This window comes from Plenodomus lingam (genome assembly GCF_022343315.1).
Source record: "Plenodomus lingam strain CAN1 chromosome Unknown contig_3, whole genome shotgun sequence".
NCBI lineage: Eukaryota > Fungi > Ascomycota > Dothideomycetes > Pleosporales > Leptosphaeriaceae > Plenodomus > Plenodomus lingam.
Window position 1 is genome coordinate 1,128,084 of NW_027093944.1, and position 21,812 is coordinate 1,149,895.

General features: G+C 46.9%; 8 protein-coding genes across 8 annotated transcripts; 5 read left to right on the forward strand and 3 right to left on the reverse strand.

Moving 5' to 3' along the window:
- Positions 1 to 1,762: 1,762 nt before the first annotated feature.
- On the forward strand, positions 1,763 to 3,098 carry IAQ61_007777 (uncharacterized protein; the record flags this gene model as incomplete). The annotated part of the gene is made up of 3 exons (XM_066097735.1): positions 1,763 to 1,898; positions 1,967 to 2,688; positions 2,751 to 3,098. The coding sequence occupies 3 exons, from the start codon at positions 1,763 to 1,765 to the stop codon at positions 3,096 to 3,098; spliced, it is 1,206 nt and encodes a 401-aa protein (XP_065952232.1).
- Positions 3,099 to 3,883: 785 nt separating this feature from the next.
- IAQ61_007778 (mitochondrial 37S ribosomal protein mS38) lies at positions 3,884 to 5,875 on the forward strand (the record flags this gene model as incomplete). The annotated part of the gene is made up of 3 exons (XM_003842031.2): positions 3,884 to 4,437; positions 4,524 to 5,026; positions 5,516 to 5,875. Exons 1-3 carry the CDS (start codon positions 4,101 to 4,103, stop codon positions 5,873 to 5,875), a joined length of 1,200 nt encoding a protein of 399 aa, XP_003842079.2. The 5' UTR covers positions 3,884 to 4,100.
- A 380-nt stretch (positions 5,876 to 6,255) lies between these two features.
- IAQ61_007779 (uncharacterized protein) lies at positions 6,256 to 8,228 on the forward strand (the record flags this gene model as incomplete). Its single annotated transcript, XM_003842029.2, has 1 exon — positions 6,256 to 8,228. The coding sequence occupies one exon, from the start codon at positions 6,256 to 6,258 to the stop codon at positions 7,843 to 7,845; it is 1,590 nt and encodes a 529-aa protein (XP_003842077.2). The 3' UTR covers positions 7,846 to 8,228.
- A 173-nt stretch (positions 8,229 to 8,401) lies between these two features.
- On the reverse strand, positions 8,402 to 9,327 carry IAQ61_007780 (uncharacterized protein; the record flags this gene model as incomplete). The annotated part of the gene is made up of 2 exons (XM_003842028.2): positions 8,402 to 9,141; positions 9,282 to 9,327. 2 exons carry the CDS (start codon positions 9,325 to 9,327, stop codon positions 8,402 to 8,404), a joined length of 786 nt encoding a protein of 261 aa, XP_003842076.2.
- Positions 9,328 to 9,901: 574 nt separating this feature from the next.
- Positions 9,902 to 10,900, forward strand: IAQ61_007781 (mitochondrial 54S ribosomal protein uL15m; the record flags this gene model as incomplete). Its single annotated transcript, XM_003842026.1, has 1 exon — positions 9,902 to 10,900. One exon carries the CDS (start codon positions 9,902 to 9,904, stop codon positions 10,898 to 10,900), a length of 999 nt encoding a protein of 332 aa, XP_003842074.1.
- A 1,540-nt stretch (positions 10,901 to 12,440) lies between these two features.
- On the reverse strand, positions 12,441 to 13,163 carry IAQ61_007782 (uncharacterized protein; the record flags this gene model as incomplete). Its single annotated transcript, XM_003842025.2, has 3 exons — positions 13,105 to 13,163; positions 12,956 to 13,003; positions 12,441 to 12,595 (listed from the first exon to the last, which is right to left on the reverse strand). Exons 1-3 carry the CDS (start codon positions 13,148 to 13,150, stop codon positions 12,441 to 12,443), a joined length of 249 nt encoding a protein of 82 aa, XP_003842073.2. The 5' UTR covers positions 13,151 to 13,163.
- A 415-nt stretch (positions 13,164 to 13,578) lies between these two features.
- Positions 13,579 to 14,465, forward strand: IAQ61_007783 (uncharacterized protein; the record flags this gene model as incomplete). The annotated part of the gene is made up of 3 exons (XM_066097736.1): positions 13,579 to 13,662; positions 13,686 to 13,835; positions 14,280 to 14,465. Coding segments are annotated over 3 exons (420 nt in total), but the record flags the coding sequence as incomplete, so codon positions are not given.
- Positions 14,466 to 14,528: 63 nt separating this feature from the next.
- IAQ61_007784 (uncharacterized protein) lies at positions 14,529 to 15,519 on the reverse strand (the record flags this gene model as incomplete). The annotated part of the gene is made up of 2 exons (XM_003842023.2): positions 14,529 to 14,634; positions 15,368 to 15,519. Coding segments are annotated over 2 exons (258 nt in total), but the record flags the coding sequence as incomplete, so codon positions are not given.
- Between the last annotated feature and the right edge of the window lie 6,293 nt (positions 15,520 to 21,812).

A 21,812-nucleotide genomic window follows, 5' to 3' on the forward strand; every position in this document is an offset into this window, starting at 1 on the left:
AGCAATACCTAGTTAGTATACTTGACAGGCTGAAGAAAAGGAGCTGAAACATGGGCGTTGATGCATCCATCGATCGCGCGTGCTGTGCATGGCGTGTAGCGACGACTGATTTGGGAATTGGGTTGGTGGTAACTGAACGACGGTAGTGACCATGAGATGGAGTAAATCGAATAGGATGAGATGAGAGATGAGATGAAGGGGCCATGATGTGGATGAAGAGGATGAAGAGGATGAGGGATGACGATGATCAGGCAAGGAGGCACGGGGGCGACAACAAGCTGGGAAGCGGACGCTAGAGTGGGCGGCCAAGGCTTTGGTTCGGAACGGTTGTCTTGCCGCCACAGTCCGTTGGCGAGTTTAGCGTAGTGTGCATCATTCGGGTATGGTAGGTATTAGAGGAGGGTGACAAGGAAGTCCAGGCGGTACCAGTGCATACTGTAGAGGTATTGTAGATATTTACTGTACCATAGTATGAAGATACAAGTATCCAAGTATGTAGATAGATGTGTATTGTACATGGAGGGAAACCGTCAGCGCAATCAGATTGTCGCCCCCGCCTTGCCGTATGTGTGTGTGTGTGTGTGTCTCTCTCTCTCTCTGGTCTAGCCTTTTCCGCTTGCAGATTTGATGGGCGGCACCGGCCAGAACTGTCCATATTGTACATAGACCGACCGGCCGACCACCGCCGCACCGTCCTTGAGCCTGTGTGCTTTTTTTGGCTCGTCATCTTGTTGCGCACATGGTATGTAATAAGAGAGGGGTAGAGAGAGAGAGACACACACACACACACACACAGAGAGAGAGAGAGAGAGAGAGAGAGAGAGAGCTGGAGCTGGAGCTGGAACTAGAGCTAGAGCTGCGAAAAGCCCATGTAAAAAAAGAAAAAGAAACAAGAAGAAAAAAAGAAGCCACACTCTCTCCCTCTCTCCCTGTCTTCTGCTTCCGTGACCAAACCCACCCACGCCCAGACAATTCGACTCCCCACCTCTCTCTACTTACCCTACCTACCAGGTCCTTACCTACAGAGAGTTAGCTACCTACTGTGCCTACAACCTGAACCCTCGCTACCCCCCAAGCCACCCTTGCACCCTTGCCCGTTCGCTTCCTATCCGTCTTCAGCCTGCTTTGCATCGTCCCAGAATCCTCGTCGTTATATCCTTACCGTTACCTACCTGTTGTTGTTGTTGCTGCTGCTACTGTTGCTGTTGCTGTGGTTGGCGTCCTCGCCGCCGTCGTCCTCTTCACCTTTTACGCCATCCGCTTTCTCTCTCTCTCTCTCTCTCTGCTACATCGGGGATTGCCTGACTGCCCTCGTCATCCCAGCCAGCCCACCACCACCACCACCACCACCACCACCAGTAGTAGTACACACAGCATCGTCGGCCACACTTCCGCGCCGCTGCACCACCCCTCGCGCTCTCGACATCGCCCACCCACACGCCCCCTCCGCACCCCCCCCCCCCCAAACTTCCCACTTCCCACTTCCCACTTCCCACTTCCCCCAGACCCCGTCCCTCCCGTGGCTGGTAGCGACGCCTACCTGAATCATTCATTTGTTTCCCGTGTGAGGTCTCGTCTGCCCAGCCCGATCGCTGACATCTCGAGGCCCAATTTGATACTGCAAGCGTGGTACATGCCTGCATAGTTGCACCCGCAGTAGCGCATCGCGACTTTCTCTAGACGCTACCATCCCCTCCCCCACACCCCCAGCAGCTCACCTGTTCCCAACTGCCTCCAAACTTCAGTCGCGTTCCTCTATTATATGGCCCCGGCCATCATGTGTTTCGGACGAAAACCCACCGCCGCCGACCCAGAGTCCAAGAAGAATGCCGAGATCGAGAAGAATCTCAGGTCGGACCGGAAGAAGGCAGAGCGCGAGGTAAAGCTGCTGCTGCTCGGTACGTGCAGCAACCCACACCGTGCCCGCGTCGCGTGTCCATGTACCCTTGCTGACAGGTCTCCGCAGGTGCTGGTGAGAGTGGCAAGTCGACGGTGCTCAAGCAGATGCGAATCATCAACGCCGGCGGCTTCCAGAGTCTGGAGCGCAAAACATGGCGGGCCACCATCTTTAACAACCTCGTCTCCGCCTTCCAGACCATTTATGCGGCCATGCTAGAGGACGACACCGACTTTGAGGATGAAGACAACATTGTACGGCCGCCTGCTCTCTACTGGCTTTGTCCACCCAGCCATGACATGCTAACACGCTCGCCAGCGCTACTCGGAAATGGTCAACTCAGCCCCAGACATTGGCACCGAAGAACCCATGCCGGAAGAGTTCCTCACAGCCTTCAACTGCCTCTGGGCCGACAAGGGAGTACAGCTCACAATACTAAAGGGCAATCAATATGCGCTGCACGACAACTTGAACTAGTAGGTCCCACTGGCCCTAGACTTGGGTCCCCTTCCACATTCACTAACCATCACAGCTTCTTCCAAGACATCGACCGATTGTTTCAAAAAGACTTCCTCCCCACAGACCAGGACATTCTACGCACCCGGTTACGCACAACAGGCATCTCGGAGACCATCTTCGAGCTGGGAAACCTTACCTACAAGATGGTCGATGTCGGCGGACAACGGTCGGAGCGAAAGAAGTGGATACATGTCTTTGACAACGTTCAGGTCGTACTCTTCTTGGTAGCCATCAGTGGCTACGATCATGTGCTCGTAGAAGACCGCAACGGGGTAAGGCCGCCTTGTAGCAGGATAGCCCCGTATTGGTTATTGCGCGCTAACACATGGACTAGAACCAAATGCACGAGGCCCTCATGCTCTTCGAGTCCATCTCCAACTCCAAGTACTTCGAAAAGTCTGCGCTCATCCTATTCCTCAACAAGATTGATCTGTTCCGCGAGAAGATAGCCGGAGGGATGAGCCCCATCTGCAAGGTTTTCCCAGACTACACCGGCGCGCCGACGGACATCGAGGCCGGCATGGAATTCTTCGCTCACAAGTTCCGGAACCTGGTGCGGCAACCAAAAAAGGAGGTGTACGTTCACTACACCAATGCAACCGACACGAACTTGCTCAAAATCACCATGGCGTCCGTACAAGACATGATTGTGCAACGGAATCTCAATGCCCTCATCTTATAATAATCAATCGGCCTGCGTGCTCCCAGACCAAGACAGATATTCCGCCCAGGGATTCCCAGGGTCCGCCGGCCACCCACCATACAAAAGGAGTTGTGCACAAGTACGCGCTCTACTACTCTACTTTATTTGGGAGAGCAAAATATAGCGTGCGGGTGGAACATCAAGAAGCAGCAAGTTTCATTCTATACCCTCTGTATTCAGGATTTTTTTCCTTTTCTTTTCCCATCTCTCTTCTTCCTTTTACTCGTCTGCCTTGTTTCCATGACGATATCACGACATAGTTTTTGATTGGTGTACGAGCAAGCGCATATCCTGCACTTGTAGATTGATACTAGAAGCGGTGGCAAGATTGCGCTCTCATGCCGGTTCCATTTTTCCGTGGTGGCATACGCGTTACGGCTGGCGATGAGAGGTTGGTTTGGTTGTACCTGGTGCCGATTCGTCGATCAAGTTTCTCGAGACAATAGAGAACGCATGCGACGGAGAGTGAGAGAAGAAGAGATGAGGCAACCGTAGGTGTGTGTCCAAGTCTCTCCTCTTGAACAGGAGCAGATTCATGGCGCTTGGGAAAACAAAAGATGCGGGTGCACATCAACCAACCCGCCCCATAGTGTATGTAAGAGCATGCCCACCTGTGGCCCTTTGTGGCCCAGTGCTGATGAAGGGTGATGCCCCCAAAAAACAATCAATATCATAATGAATATAGGCGGAATGAGGAGACCAAGGCAAATGGCATCATGCTACTGAGTATATGACGGCGCATGTCAGCGTACATACACAGAAAGGATTAGAGTAGTGGTGTGACTAAGTTGCTGATAGGCCAAAAGAGACTCTTGGCGCGACGAGGTGTGCACTTGAGCCGCCTCCAACCTTGGACGCACCTAGACACACCTGACCTGGCCCTCACCAACCACCTACTAGGCAACTGGGCAACACTGGCCTAACCGTCCGTACACCACCGGCCTACAACACCACCACCACCACCGCAAGCCCCCCTTCCGAATGCGCGCCATGTTCTCCCCGGCCATCGGGAGAGCTGCCCGCACCGCCAACACCTTTTCCTGCGCCCCAGCCAGCTGCCTGCTCCGCGCAACGCTGGATCCTGCGCCGCAACAAGCCTTCCGCCCGCGTTACCAACGCCGTCTGTCGTCCTCGAAGCCGTCATCCCCACCAAGCAGCCGGAAGAAGGCTGGGGTATTGGAAGAGAATGCCTCGGCAAAACAGGTGGGCTCAGAGCCGCCTTCGATGGGCGCAAAAACGAAACAAAAAGAAGCCTCCACTGCCCCGCCCAAGCACAACATTCCCTATGTTCCCTCGACCGATCACACAGACTCAGCTGGTACGTATAGGGAGCAAGCGACGGTCTAATACGCCCTCTTTCTTCATGTGTGTGTGTGTGTGTGTGTGTGTGCTCACAAGTCGTAGAGGTGAAAATGGCCTCCTTCTTTGGCCTCCACCGTCCCTTGTCCTCCCTCAAGCCTGTGATACCACGACCAACGTCCACCGCAGAATTCGATGCCCTCTTCGATCCCGCGCACTTCCAAGACGCCCAGAAAAGACAAGTCGCAAGCAAAGTGCTTCAACACACTGTCGATACACTGGTAGAGGCCATGGAGGACCTGCGCGCGGCGAATCCAGACGACTATGAAATGTATGTCTCTGCGCCCCAAGCACGAGAGGAGCCTGTATACCATCTTGACCGGCTGCACGAGCACACGGAACAGAGCATCCTCAACTTGGCCTCCCGCATGATTCCTTTTGCGCCGCCTCCGGCACCCACACCCCACGATAAACTAGCTGTCCAATTCAAGGCCATTACGCGCACCCTAGCCGGGGACGTCGATCGCACCAACACACAATCCTCATTCCCAGCGCTTCGTGCCGCGCGATCAACACCGTTTCGGGCCCACGTCGCGCGCCGGCGATTGGTAGACAGTATGCTGCTCATTAGCGTGAAGAGGCAGAGGAAGCTGAAAATGAAGAAGCACAAGTATAAGAAGCTTATGAAGAAGACGAGGCTGCTGCGAAGGAAGCTAGATAGGCTATAGTAGCATGTAGCGACTGCGGCTGGAATAATACACTCTATCACCTCTTTCAAAACATGATTGGCTTGCTGAATACATCAGACAGTAACAGTTGTCGGGCTACCCAGCGCCCCGGTCCGCCCAACTACAGCCAAGCTCAATCGATTGTTCTGAAGTCAATCTTACGACAACGACGAAACTGTCTCAAGAACATTCCAGTCGCCTGCCAATCGCCTGACAGCGGGGACCGCTTTGTCTTTGCCACTGTCGCCATACTTTTAGGCATGAAAATTGCGCAAGAGTTGCGCCTTCCATTTGGGCTCCCGTGTTTACTCCGGCAAACCCGTCGTTTTCCCGCATCACTGCATACAAGATACGCTCACACCATTCGAGCGCGAGCTCAAACGCATGAATCAGTCCTCGTTGCCAAGCACAACCCTCCTACCTGTTCCTGTCCTCGCCTACGTCTTGAAACGCCACCGCGACCTACCCCGTCGCAACGCACGTCCGGCTCCCGTCGACAAAGCGTCACAGCGTCACAACACCAACATTGGAAACAACGAGAACATATTTTGCCCCGCCAGCCAGCGCCTCAGTAGACGGCTGTTATGGATGAAGGCGGTTGCAGCCCGGCAATCAAACGTTCCAGTATGCGCCTACGGGCCTGACGGCTTGGCAGTTGGTACTCCCACATCATTATCCTCTCTCATGAAGGATTCTGGGCGTATGCTAGGCCTCGCGAGGGTCGGTTAAGCAGGGTGGTTGTGCAGTTGTGAGACTTATGCCATGGTCATTGATGGTGGTTTGGCTAGTCAGGCGCGTACGTCGAGGTATCGAGTATCCCGCATCATGGTAAAAGGGAAGGAAAAAAAAGTATAAAACTCTCCACATCTCCGCCGTTGGTTCACGGTTCAGCAACTTCACGACGCACACACTCGACCAGTAGCAACACCAGCTTTTTGGTTCTTCTTCTTTCGCTTTTCATTACCTTACATTCTTTCCGCCCAGGTCGGCTCTTTATTCACTCAATTAACAGGAGCTAGTTCTCTCATTTCAAACGTCTACACTTTATACTCTTTTCTCCGTTACCCCCAGACGTCTTCTTTGAATCTTACGCCCCTGTAGCCGCAATCATGGTCTCCAAATCCTTCCTCCTCGCCATCGCCATCGCCTACGTCGAGGCCCGCTTCGGCCAAGAACAAGTCCCCATCGCCGCCATCTCCGCCGTCCAAGGCGGCGAGCCCGGTGCCGCAGCTACCATTGCTGGCGCCGCCGTCTCCGACCTGCTCGGCGGTGCAGATGCCTGTGCCAAACTCACACGCGCCGACCAAGTCTTCACCGAACTCGGTGGAGGCGCAGACGCCCTCGCTGCCGCCATTGGCCTCGTGACGGCGGAGAAGAATACGAACCCGTTTGCCAATGGCAACGTGCAAAACGTCTGTGGTGACCCCAGTCTCCCGGCCACGGCTGAGCTCAGGGGTATCACGCCCTTGATCGATCCTGATGTCGATATTGACGGTGAGGCAGCGGCGCTTTCGGCAAGTAGTGCTGAGAATCCGCTTCCGGCTGATGGATTGAGTGTGTTTGATCTCATGGATCAGGCGGGGCTGGGTGATCTTGTGGCTTCGAGCACCGGTGGTGCGGGAGCTGGTGCGGGTGCGGGAGCTGATGCTGGTGCTGATGCCGGAGCTGGTGGTGACGCTGGCGCAGGCAACGGTGCAGATGCTGGTAACAATGCAGATGCCGGTAATAATGCGGATGCTGGCAACAATGCCGGCAACGACAATGCTGGTAGCAATGCCGGCAACGACAATGCTGGTAACAATGCCGGCAACGACAATGCTGGTAACAATGATGCTGGCAACGACAACGCTGGTAACGATAATGCTGGTGACAATAACAATGCTGGTAACGGCAACGACAACACCCAAAACGGACAAGATGATTCCGCAAACCAGGATGCTTGCAATGATGCTGGAGCCGGCAACGGCAACAACGGCAACAACAACAACAATAATAATAACAATGCTGGAAACAACGCTGGTAACGGCAACGGTGATGCTAATAACGGCAATGCTGGTAACAACGGCAATGACAACGCTGGAAACGATGCTGGAAACGACAATGGCATGAACGATGCTGGAAACAACGCTGGAAACGACAATGGCATGAATGATGCTGGTAACGATGCTGGCAACGACAATGCCAACAATGATGCTGGCAACGACAATGCCAACAACGATGCTGGCAACGACAATGCCAACAATGATGCTGGCAACGACAATGCAGGTAACGATGCTGGAAACGACAACAACGCAGACGCCGGCAACGGCGGAGCAACCGGCGACGCCGACTTTGGCGACTGCACCCCAACCATCACCTTCCAAGGCGGCGAAGGCAACCGGCCCGCCGACGAATTCACCTTCCAAATCGCCGACCCCCTCGCCCGCGGCGGCCAAGGCGAAGCCCTCAACCCAAACATCATCACAAACGCCCTCTGCAATCAACTCACCAATGTATGCGGCGCAAACGACGCCGCCATTGCCCTGTGCGAGGAGGGCAAAGCTCAGGTCGAGGCCGCGGGTACGAGGGACAAGAGTACCGCTGATTTGTTCAACACCGCGTTGGGCTTTGCTGGGGCGGTTACGAACCCCGATGGTGGGCCCGAGGATGTTCCTGCTGCCAAGGGGAAGAGGAGTATGAGGCGTGGAGTCAGGGCTTAGATTGAGGTGCTCTTGTACAGAGAGGATGGAGGATAGGCTGAGACGGCGGTTGTTGGGGGATATCGTTTTCTTCTTCAATGTCAATGGTGATTCCATGGTTGAAAGCGACCGGTGGCGGGGGTTTATTTTTGAGTCTGGGTTGTAGGATTATTTTGGCATGTTAGCTACGGCAATGATATTTAGAGTGTGTGCTGTCATCAGTTGAGCCCATGCGGAGTGTGTCGTGCATCTTGTTGTGAGTTGTGAAAGCAGCAGGGAGAGATTGGGTAGGGGTTGTTCTATGTTCTGGTGATAGGTATGGCAAGTGCTTGTGCTGATTGAGAAACCTGGCCTTCGCCAAATATGTAGAGGCTGGGGGAATTTTGTACAATGGTGAAAAGTTGCCATGGCAGCAGTCAGTGCCTTAGAGGGAGGTTCTTGGGGAGGACGGGCCGGGTCAATAGGGGAGGCAGTGTTACTACATCACACCGTAAAGCTGGGTAAGCGAGGACCTCTGTATCAAAGGCAAACAAGTCGCATATATACGTAGTATACTCTGACTGCCATGAACTCTACTCTACCACAAAGCACCCGGACGGCGAAAAGCAAGAAGACTCCTGCGACACAACGCGCAATCATAACGTCTGACCATCTTGCTTTTCATTTGCGCCATCAGGCAGTCTGCGCAGAACATGTGGCCACAGACTTCAAGACGACGCATGCTCCGTTGCGGCTCGAGACAGATGCTGCATTGCGTGTCTACCTCGGTCGAGACACTGTCGAGTATAGCGATGAGTCTGGGTCGCATGGGCGGGGCATGCTGTGTAGGACGTGGGTGGACGATGGGGTTGGGAGTCTGGGGTGGCGTGTGATCTGATGGGGGTAATAGTACGGTTGAGAAGGAGGAGATGGCGTTTGTGATTCTAGAGACGAGTCCACTGGATGCGGGTGGGGTGGGATGCGGAAACGGTGAGGAATCCGGGTGTGGGACGACGAAGGGCTCGCTGATGTCTTCTGTGGAGAGGGAAGCAGCACTTGGGATTCGATGACGTCTAGATTCTGCTCTGGGGCGAACCTCTGAACTCAAGTAACTATTGCGTTGTCGTCTTCGTGATAGAGCCGACACTGTACTGGGCATAAACACTGGGGTTGTAGGCGGAGAGGCACTCCTATCCGAGGGAGGTGAAGCGGGTCTGGCATTGAAAACAGGAGACTGAGACGGGGAAGGTTGACCGATGGCCAAACGCGACAATGTCAATTCATCAGAAGATTGACTTTGTGGAGAAGAATCCAGTCGAACTCTGTCTGGAGCAACAACTGTATGATCCGAGCAACGCCAACGACCCTCGACATCTCGGTCGAAGGCGCGTTGAATACATGTATGCGCATTTCCAGTCCGTCGACCAGGTGGCCGCTTGAGTACCACATCGCATTGGTCTGCATGGTGGCCACAATACCACGACTGGCTTTCAATGTCAACACAGACAGCTCGTCTGAATCCATCGTGTACACAGAGAGGTACGCCGAAGCGCGCGTAGCCGATGCAGTAGGAGCAGAGCCATTTGTCGGAAAAGGCATAGTAGATGCGCGCTGGGTTCGGGCATCCGCGATACTACTCGCAGGTAGGTGGACACAATCGCATGGTGTCGTCAATAGAAATATTGAGTGGAGGGGTTTCGATTCAAAGGTTCAATCGAAACAGAAGACATGAATTAGTTGCCCTTTGGTGATAACAATGCTCGATTCCTGGTTTGTATGTTTTGGTGTGCGTGAGAGACGAAACGTCTACTTGTATCCACCGCTCCAAAAAGGGCCATGAGGAGGCTCTCATTCCCATTCTACCTGGTGGAAGCTCATTCAAATAGGAAGCAGGCGGCAAGTGTTTCCTGTGAGCGAAGGAGCAATGTAGGATAGTGGGTAGGAGTGGACGTTGATCAAGTGCGCTCAAAGGGGCAAGGCGCCGTGGGGGGTAGTGGGGGAGCCTGTCCTGTCCTGCTTACATAACTGACGGCATGGGAATTATTTCACTACTCACGTTGGCCCCAGCATCACAACTAGACCAGCAGCATCGACAGCCATGCCACCACGGCTCTCTCACCTTCGCCTGGCCTCATCGCTCCTATCGAGGCCGCAGAAGCCCACACGATCACCAGTGCCATTGGCAGTCGCCTGCCTCGCCCTCGCCCAGCAGCGATGCGCCTCGATTCTGTCGTCGCTCGCCGACAACAAGGGCGCCTACAACAAAAAGATTAGACGAGGTCGCGGTCCTGCGTCTGGCAAAGGCAAGACGAGTGGAAGAGGTCAGAAGGGCCAGCATGCACACGGAAAAGTGCCTGCGGGCTTTGAGGGTGGACAGACGCCGCAATGGATCACCAACCCAGACCGTGGCCGGGGCAAATACAACCCCTTCACCGTCGAGATGTCGCCGATAAACCTGGACCGGATCCAGTCGTGGATAGATCAAGGGCGATTGGACCCTTCCAAGCCCATCACAATGAAGGAGCTGGCCAAGTCACGCTGTCTGCACGGCGTGAAGCGAAACGGCGTCAAGCTGCTGGCTAGGAACGCCGAGCAGTTCACCACGCCCATCCATATAATCGTATCCCGCGCCTCGGCCGAAGCCATCGCTCGCGTCGAACAACTTGGTGGCAGTGTCACCACCCGCTTCTATTCCGCTACCTCGATCAAGCGTGTCCTCCGTGGCCACTCCCACCCCGCAATATCTTTACAAGCCTCATCAGATCTCGTCACCTTGACCGCCCAAAACTCCGCCATTGTCGACTCACCCATCCTCTCCTCTCTGCAGACCGCTGCGGCAGACGCAAGGCGCGAGGCCATGGCCATGGTGATGCAACAGGTTGGGCAAAAATACAAGTACAGGCTGCCAGATGCCACGTCGCGAAAGGACATTGAATACTACCGAGACCCCGAACACCGCGGCTATCTCAGCTACACGCTCAAGGATGGCGAGAGCCCGAGTTTGTTCTTCAAGCCGCCGGTTGAGGCCAAGGACAGGAAGCAGAAGAGCGCGAGGAAAGATGCTGCCAAGGCTAGTGCGGATAACAGGCTGTTTTAGAGCGGGCACGGGGTGTACACATGTATCATATTGTCAGGATATCACCCATTTTCACACGGTTCCATCACCGATACTCAAATGCAAAATATGCAGACGCCGTGGTTTGTGCAAGCTCGCAGGAATACCCAATGACAAAATTCCAAGCAGAGCGAGCCCTCACGGCAAATTTTACTTTCGTGCATTCCATTCGTGATTTGCCGCGGAACTGTGACATATGCTCTTGTCCATTCCACAAGACTATTGCCAGATAGCAGCAGTCCTTGGACACAAGGGGGGTACCCGCTAGCAAGACTGACCATGAAAAAATGCTCTTCCTGTGAGACTATACGGGTTGGAGGTCTTGTCCACGATGGCAGGACTTGTCCGGCATACCGGTAGGCTGATTTCGTCTTTGTCCAGCGTGCTATCAAAGGACTACTCACCACCAATACACTTCTCTCCAAGCGAGACAAGACACAGCTTCAACCACCACCACGCCACCCATCCCTATCCATACCAACGCACCAGCCCACCAGTCTATTCCGCTGCCCCAAACATTTCCGCTACGTGATACACCAACCCCCTCACCAACGCATCGCGCGTTCAAATCCGCAGCAGCGGATTGTCGACCAACACCTAGGCTGAATTTTTTATTGAGTTTGAACAGCGGAGAGAGACGGGTGGTTTTCTTCATCCTGGGTTGTTCGTCGGCTTGCTTGTGCATTTACCCCCCATGCAAAGAGCGAGTGCTGCAGGCCCGGGGGGGGGACCGATAAGTAAGCTACCTACGTCTGGGTACGACATGCGCATTGCACCTGGCACTTTTTCGACAACCAAGCCGTGTATGGGCGAGAAGAGGTCTGCAAACGTTTCTTGTTATGTGTGTTGATAAGAAGGGGGACGGAAAAGCGTCTGTGATGGACTTGTGGTGGTTGAGAAGTGGGTGGGGTCGTAGGGTAGGGTTGTACCCTTGCTGTATCATACATAGGTACTGGTATGGTAGGTATGTGTGCCTATGTGTGTCTGTGTGCATGGCAAAGTTCGCCATACCGAAATGAACTCGAAACTAAGTTTTGAGAGATGCACTTTGGTGTAAACCTTGCGTTGCATAAACACTCAAAGAGTTGACGGTGCGTGGCGCTGGTGGCGGAGGGGACACCTTGAGTATTGTACGCATGACCACCCAGCGCTACCTACCTAGTCAGAGTGCGTTACGTGGTGTGCAAGAAGACGTCCAGCGTAGTAGGTCTTTGTGGCGAAGAGCGGGCGGCCTCAACTCAGGCATGGATGCATGGGGGGCATTTTCCCTTGTGCGCATGTCAGAATTTCAAATGGCAAGTGCAGCTACTACATACTACGCAAGGCTGGGGTTGAGGGTGGGGCATGCATGGAGGACCAGTGAGCGTGTGAAGCTCGTGTGTGACTGTGCTACCCAGATCATGCTGAAAGGACACGGGGAGCGTTGGTCGTGAGATGCTTACTGTAGGCTTGATACAAAGGGCATGCTGCTAATCTACACCAAGCGCTCCGAATATACTGCCAATGCGCGAGCGACTGCACGTTAGGGAATCAAAAGGGGGAGGGCGGCGTTGATGCGACGCGTGTGTGTATGTGGCAGGGCAGAGGATGGGTTGTCGTTCATCATGTTACAAGGCAATGCACTCTGGACTCGCCTCTTGGGCCTGCGGTGGATGCCGAGAGCTCGAATGGGAACAGCTAGATGTTACTTTAGCCAAACAGGATTGTAACACTGTATGAGGCTGTATTGATGCTCGGACCGTGATACTGTCTCAAGCAAGAAACGTCAGCCCAAGGCCATTACACTGCGTCAGGCAGAGTAAAAAAGAAATTGCCGGTGAGAATATGCACAGTAGGGGAGGAAATCTGCAGTGCATCTCTAGGATGGAACAGGGAACTGCATCAGATGAGCTGGGAGTATGTCAACCCATGCTATCCGTTATCGAGATACAACATGACGGATCGGTTGAAGTTTGAACAGTGCTACTAAGTGTGTATGTAATAGATGCCCGCGGCGTCGAAAAGCGGCTTATTCGTTGAAATGGCGATTCGTCTTACCTGCTTGATTCAGCAGAGCCGGAGTCTTAGAGGGCTGTCGTGAAGGAGCTAGGATTGTGTAGGTAGGTAGCCGCCATGTGACACATACCTACTGAATGTACATACCGGTACATACACAGTACAGTATGTAGACATGAGACGTAATATACCTAGTCGAATTCCACCAAGACTTTTCGGCTGATTGCTAAGCGACATGGTGGACGGATGCCTGGGGGCCATGTTGATTGATGTTGCGACACGTGACCGTCAAGGTTAAGATTTGTCGTCACCTTGCACCTGGGCTGTCTGGGACAACGCGCCATCTCATAGCTTGTCTGAGCATGAGGAAAAAGTGTTGGGCGAACGGAATGAGCCACTTGGCTGAGCCACCGAGGCCCTTCAGACCGACATTCCTTCATCCTCATATAGTACAATACTGAATCGGGAGCCTGGCTGAAAGGGCGAAGATGGGCGCGCATGGATGGGAGGGAAGATGCACTAACCAAACCGTTCATGGTGCTGCTACATGGACGGGTGACGATCGGTTATTGAAAGTACGAGTGCTCCGTTTGTTGACTGATACCGGTATATCCACAGTACGGCGGACGTACGTATGCCGTGGAAGCGCGGTACGTCTCAGCTAGCGAGGTAATAATGCTACCATTTACATGCTGGTCTTACCCACGTACTCTCGGGCTGGGCACGACAACGGCCAACGACTCGCGTTCGTAATCGTGTAATCGTGTAATAGTCAGGCCAGGGAAGCGTTGCCGAGTATCCTCCGTCTCCCGTATCACACCTCAGCCTACGGTGGGAGCTACCATTGACCTCTGCCAACCCAAATAAAGCAAGGTCATTTCCACATTGTCAGATCGAGACCATTACTGCATGCAGCAAGCAGGTAAGTAAGAGTTTAGAGTATGTCTGATACGCTTCTGTTCAGCTCCTCGCCATTCTAACCATCGTCATGACCTGTTCCGATCCGTGGATGCAAAGTCAGATCTTAACTATCGATCGATGGTTTGCTTATAGACGCCAACAAAGCTCGTAAAACGGAGTATGATGTGCAAAGTGTCTCGATCTTCCATCCGTACCCACGTTTTTAGCACGATGCCGTGCTGTATAAGCGCAGTACCACGGAAAAAGATGCATCCAAGGTTCAAGTCGTGACCCTTCGTAAGATGAACCCAACTAAGATGCCGCAAGGATGGTAGTGAGGCAATGCGCGTTCGATGTACATAGTATGGTGTTGATCAGGCTTACGTGTGCACCGACTCGTACTTTGATTCCAGCGTAACCCCTCCCTCCCCAGTATTGACGGTACGTATGACCATGGCCCATTTAGCTCCACCTTATGGATATCAAAGAATGGCCGCACGACCAGAATTGCAAGATCACCGGCGGCACAGATATTGATTTACAATCTTTTCACTGCGACTGGGATGTCGCGTCTCCCTTGCTTTCGCGCCTTGCGAATTGCAATACTCTCCTCCCCGTCACCGTTCCACAATTAGCGTTGCTGGTTCGTTAGAGGCGTCGTCTATAATGTCAGGCTATTTGCAAGGAGCCAAGCAGGAAACGACGGTGCCGCTAACTACCAGAAGGCTTTACGAACCACAGGCATGGCTGCAGTGTGCATTTCAACGACCAACAACCTTTCCGAGGACGAGCGGTATTTTGCGACGACTGCGACACGGCGCCTGTCATGACTGGAAGCAGTCAGCCGTGAGCTCTCGCCCATTTCCAGCGCTCTTTGAACCAGGGGACAAAGCACGAGGAGAGAGAGCGAGAGCGAGAGGGAGGCGCGCGCAATGGCTCGGCACGTGGTTCGCAAGTCCCCAACGACGATCAGAGGGCGGTTTTGCGGTGCGGATTGCGGATTAGCCTCGACGCGGAATTCAACAGACAACGTTGGCGAAGAAACGGATGAATAAAGTCTCAAGCGTCAGTGCATGTGGTATGTGATGTGATTCGCCGGAAGCGCCGGGGCCGGCTGATGGTTGCAGGCAAATGCTTGGGTCCACTTGATTGAAAGCTGGCACGACACAAAGATCATTTGCAAGAGCGCAAAGAAAAAGGATTGCAAGATCAGCAGCTTTGCTCAAACCTCAGCCTGCAAAGCTTTCGTGTTGGACAGGGTTCGGGCTCGGATATAGGGCATGCTTAGGGTAAGGTAAGACCGCGTTATTGCTAGGCCGGGCTGGGGCCTGACGGCTGGTTCGTATCGCTTCTCTCACTGGCGGCAAGCACCACAGGCTTGCGGCTTGCCGTGGCCGTATGCGTGCATCAGCATTGCAGCCTGCCTTGGGGGCGTTGCCTGTGAGCGGACAACCGCCAAAGTTGAAAGCGAAGCAGCCAACAAAGCGCGATGGCAAAAGGAACCAGTCAGAGGGGCGTCAGAGTCAAACACGGCTTGAGAGGAATCATGCACACGTAAAACTACCATTCCAGACCGCTTGCTGGCGTCTGATGATGGTCCATGAGCCGACGACCGATGTTAAAAAACTTGCACCGTTGTCTGGGACGACGGTGGGTTTGTCCACCCACTGCACGACGCTATCGGGGTCCCAAAGCATGGCGCAAGCCTGGCATGGTTAACAGTAACCTCTTCGACCGCTTCAGGCAGTCGCTGGTGCTGGTGCTGGTGCTGGTGCTGGTACTGGTGTTGGTGCTGGTTTGGTGCGAGGCGCAGAGGTCAGCGTTGGAGGGGCCAGTGTTGTTGCGGGGAGCGGTGGGATTGTGCCGTCACAGAAGGAGCCAGGTTTGTGAGGGTTGAGGGACTCTCACTTAGGGAGGTGTGGTCATCATTCGTTGTGTGTGTGTGTCTGTGTGTGTGTGTGTGTGTGTGTGTGTGTGTGTGTGTGTGTGTGTGTGTGTGTGTGTGTGCGCGTGTGTGCGTGTGTGCTCCGCCTTGGCTGGTGCAGCTCGGCCTGGGCCTGAAGCGTAAGGGATCTGGCGAGGGCGCAGTTCATATAACCATGGAATTAGCGCTGCGTGAACTTGTATTTAGTATAGGGTTAGGCCGTGCTAAGCTCTACTAGCTAGCTAAGCAAGGTTAACTAAATATTATACTATAAGATTTTATAATATATTCTAAACCTATTCTAAATATATTCTATACTAGTAATACTATAAGCTACTACTACTATACCTATTACTAATATATCCCTCTTATCTTATATAAGTAGATTAAAATATATTTAGAATATATTCTTAATAGGTTATAGAAGCACTATTAATAGTACCTTACCCTTAGCTACGTTCTAGATAATATTAGGGTATAGCCTGTGGTTAGCCCTAATAGGGTAGTTAAGATAGAGAGTAGAGAGCACTACTACTATACTAAGATTAATAATAAGGGCACCTTATATAGAGTAAGAATAGGTTCTAAATATATTCTAAATAGGTTCTAATATTCTTAGGCTATTCTAGGTACTAGGGGCACTCTATATACCTATGCTAAAAAAGATTATAGGCTTAATATAGCCTACTATAAGATTAGTAGGGTTAAGAAGACTAGCTAGCCCTTTATAATAGAGGTCTATAAGGTAAAGAGTAAATATATTATTAACCTATTCTTAACTTATTATACTAATATATATAGACTTCTATATAAAGGTTATATATAATTACTAGAATACTCTTTACTATAAGTTATTTAGAATATATTTAAAACTTATTACTAATATATTTTATAGAAGTTCTCTAAGCCTAGCTAGTAGCTACTATAGGCCCCCTTATAAATACTAATACCCTCCTAAATATAATTTAGAAGAAGACTTATAGTAGCTATAATAATAATAAGGTATAGCCTATAAGAACCTATTAAAAACACGTTACTAACTTATTATAGCTTAACTTTATTACTATATCTACCCTACTAAGGATTTAAGGTTATTAGGTTCCTTATACTATCTACGCTTATAATTATCCTAGCTATAGTAAGTTATTTATAATATATTATTAACCTATTCCTAATATGTTTTAAGACTATTACTTTAATACTAGTGTAGACCTTACTAATTCCTGCTAGAATACTACCTAGTTCTACTTGTAGTATACTTTTATAGAGCCTAGGGAGGATAGGGAGGATAGAGAAGATACTAGAGAGGGGGAGGGAGATAATAATAGTAATAAGTAGGAACACGTTAAGAATATATTAAGAATAGGTTCTAATAAATAATATATAATAGTATATAACCTAAAGGGGTAGTAGTAATTACTAAAATAAACTCTCTACTCTTCTCTTTTTTTTTCTATCTACTAAAAGTAAAGTACTATTTACTTTTATAGGGTCCTTTAATAGTATATAACTTTTTCTTTTAACTTTTATAGGTATTATAAAGCTCTAGTAGTCCCTTAGATTAAAGAAGAATCTAGTATTTATAGGTGTCTAGCTATAATATATTATTAATATATTCTAAATATATTTTAAGAGACTAGACTTATATCTCTTTTTTACTACTTTTACTAAATATTATTTATAGTGTAAAGAGGAGCAACTATTTACTCCTCTTCTTTACTCTCTACTTCCTCTTTAGCCTCTACTCTAGCTACTACTTCTTATTATAGACTAGCTATCTTAGAGGGTTCTTAAACCTTAGAGGAGGCACTTAGTATAGTCTACTCTACTAGCAGAGAATATATTATTAATATATTTAGAACACGTTCTTAAGTATTTACTATTAAGCTCCTATAAAAGATCCTTACTTCTATAATACCTTATATTATAGTTCTACTATAGTTTACTAGGGCTATTTAAACCTTAGGATAATACCTCTTAAGGTAGTAGATAAGATTGCCTTTATTAAAGAAGTAATACTAAAATAGTTATTAATATATTATAAACATGTTCTAACTTATATATATATATACTCTATAAAGTTCCTATACCCCTAATCTAGCCTAAATAGCCTAGTAGAAAAGCTTGCTAGGAAATACTATACACCTATTATTTAGGTAGGATATTATAGGAGAGAATACCCTAGTATTAGATAGAAGTGACTTAAGCTTAATATATTACTAGTATAAATCCTACTTAGTATTAGAATAAGTTTATAACATGTTCCTAACACGTTCTATTATATACTAACTTTAAAAGATCTTTATAGACTATATTAACTAGTTATATCTAATAATATTAGGAAAGATAGATAGTAAAATAGTATTAAACTCTTAAATATAAAAAGTTCTTATAGAGTGTAAGAAGAAAGAAGAAAAAAGAGAAGAAGAAAGAATATATATTTATCTACTTATATATACTTATATAATAGACTAGAATATATTAAGAACTAGTTAGAAACTAGTTACTATATTTATAGACTAACCCTACCTTATATAAAAAGTAGCTATCTCTTTCTTAAGTTTAAACTGTGCCTTTTATAATTTAAATAGTGCCTTTTTCTATATAAGTTCTTCCTTATCTACCTCTAGCTTTTCTTTTCTTTCCTTTAGAGCCTAATTACTAAGAAGAGCCTTTTATTATAAAGTTTATAGTTATAGACTAATAATAAGTTAGGAACGTGTTATAAACGTGTTTCGCAAAGCATACCTTTAGGTTACTATTAGTAGAGGAGAAGAGCCTAGTAGTAGAGAAGATAGAAAAGGGGCTAGTAAACTTCTTTCTAATACCACTCTACTACTTGCCCTCTAGCTTTAGGCTTTTAAGCGTGCTCTTTTATTTCTTATTAGGACTAAGATATATCTAGTTAAGTTAGATATAGCAAGACTTACTTTATTATTATCTAAAGTATTATTATTATTATAGGACGTGTTCTAAATATATTCTAAACACGTTTTAATTAGCAAATATGTATAATACTAGCGTAAGACTTACTTTCTCCCCTCTAAAGCTTTTTAAGGTACCTTTGCTTAAGCCTATTAGGAGTTCTATAGTTATAGCATATTCTAAACTTACTCTAGGCTTTAAACTCTTTTATATCCTATAGATCTATCTAGTATACACTATATAATATTACTTATATAATTCTAATAGGTTAAGAATAGGTTATAAACTTACTTCTAAGTAGCCTTAAGAATACTTATATACTTACTAGTTTTATATCCTTTCTAGCCTGCTTGCTTAGCTATATTTAAATAAGATTCTAGTTTTTCCTATACCTCTTTTAATATTTTACTATAGTATTATATAATCCTAGTAGTAATTACTAGGTTTTTCTTATAGATTACCTAGTTTTAGGTATCTTTAGAGGGTTTGTGTTCTAATTATGTAAGAATAAGTTAGGAACACGTTTAGAATAGGTTTAGAATATATTTACTTACGTAAGAGGAGGTTAGCAAGCTAAAAGTATTCCTCTACTATTAATGCCTATAGTAATTTACTTAGATATAAAGAGGTAGTATTATCTAGCTCTCTTTTATATACTTTATAAATACTTCTTTATAGATATACTTAATAAAATCTTATATAAGATTAAAGTTGCTAGCGCTAGTTACGCTTGTAGGGATTAATTAACTAGAGATAGCGCCTAAGTCCTAGAAACAAGTTAGAAATATATTACAAACATGTTGCAGTGCGCTATAAAACTTACCTATTATCTACTTATTATATATATTAATAGTAGTCCTATAGAATCCCTATAAGTAAATATACCTCTATAACACTTATCTTTTTATAAGTGCTTCACACTTCTAAAAGAAGTTAGTAATAGTAACTTAATATATCTTAGTTATATCCTTATCTATAATAATTTAGCTAAGTGTAATAACTACAACGTGTTAGAAACATGTTATAAACCTATTCTTAATGCGTACGCTTCTTTTCCTACAGGTAGAAGATTACTATTAGAATCTCTACCTATGCCCTATATAACCTCTTATATAATATATCTATCTAGAACGTGTCTTAATCTAATAGAATTAATGCCTACTCTTTAAAAAGGTAAATAATTAAGTTACCTAAGCTTAATATAAAGATTTACTATATATATACCTATAGTAACGTGTTAGCAACATGTTCTAAACCTATTCTCTTATACTATATATAGTTTTAGGATCCTAATACTTTATCCTCTACTTATAGTATACTCCTCTAAGGCTACTCTTAAATAGGAACTATAGAAGCTTTTCACGCTTTATAATACGCAAGATTTTATCTTTATTTGCGAAGCTAATATATATTTCTTTAATAGAATAGAAACCTTTAAGTTAAAGATAGGTTTAGAGCTAGGTTAAGTTTAGGAACTAGGCTATAATAAGTTAGGAATATATTTATAATAGGTTATAAATAACTTATATTATATAAGCTGTAGAGTAAGTATAGGCTACAATACCTTTACTACTTCCTTAATATTACTATTAGATAGTATTAAGGGAGGAGGAGGTATATATATATATATACTAAAAGAAATAATAGTAAAAAAAGGTATTACTACTATATCTATTAGTATAATTACTTAGAAGGTAACTTTATATAGGATTTTAAATAGAGATCCTTGCCCTTATAGATAATTAACGCCTAGAATATGTTAGGAACATGTTAGGAATAGGTTACAATATACCTACTACACTTCTTTATCTAGCTTAACTATAGCTTAACTATAGAATATAAAGCAGGACTACTAGAAAGATTTAATATCTCCCTAGTTAGAAGACCTTGTAGATATATAGAGTCTACCTCTAGTAGTACCTAACTAAAATAATATTTTTTCCTAGTAGTAGATATTAGGCTATAGTTCTAATAGCTAATATATAGTTAAGCCTGTTCTATAATTTACTAACTTGTTATTAATATATTTTAAATATATTTAAGTTTTGCTCCCTACCTAATTTACTATAGTCCTTATTATAGGATAATAAGACACCTAGTAGTCCTTATAAATCCTTAAAGAGAAGCGCTTAATAAGGCTATAATAATAGCTTCTTATTTATAGTTCTCTTTATAGAATTTTCTTAGGTACTATACTTTTTAAGGTTTAGATCTAATTATATAATATGTTATTAACAACGTAATAAGAATATATTTATAATATATTCTTAAGATACTTACACACTTTTACCCTAGAGTATTAGTATTTATACTAGCTTGCTAGCTAGCTATTAAAGAATAGTAAAGTTATAGGCCTATTAAGATAGATAGACTAGCAGGAGTATTATACCTGCTAGAATTAGAATAATTTAAGAACGTGTTCTTAACGTGTTACCTGTGTAGCCTGTATAAGCACCTCTTCTCTTATTAGGTAAGAGCTATCTTTATATTACTAAACTAGTATTATATACCTATACCCTTAGCTATATAATTAAGGGTATACTAGGAGAATAGCTATATACTTAATAATTACTAGTATAAGTAGTAGTCCTTAACTATTACTATAAGTAAGGTATATATTATGCCCCTATAATATATTACTAACCTATTCTAAACTTATTCTATTTACTTTTACTTACTTCCTTAACGCTACTACTACTATCCTCCTCTAGCACTTTATATAGTTGCCTAAATTTATCTCTAATATTACTATCTAGTTTAGATATATTATCTAGTACTACTATACTAAACTTTAGTATAGTATTTAGGAACGCCTATATATTATTAAGAATAGGTTAAGAATATATTTAAAAAAGATAGTAATAAAAACTGCGTTTACTTGCTTAAATTACCCTAATTTATACTTAACTATAGGCTAGTTTATATAACTATAAAAATTTGCCGCTGTGACGTGGACTTGAACCTACAGGGATATTCTAACCACTCAGAGTAAAGCCCAAGTCGCCCAACGCTAAACCCATGGTCATATGACATGCCACCACGGATCTGGCGACGGGAAAGGTGTAATCTGTAAGCGGTAGGCAATGAAATGCACTTCTCTATCCTGTCCTGGCGCCGCTGATGTGATGAACTGTGTGCTGTGCTGCGCTG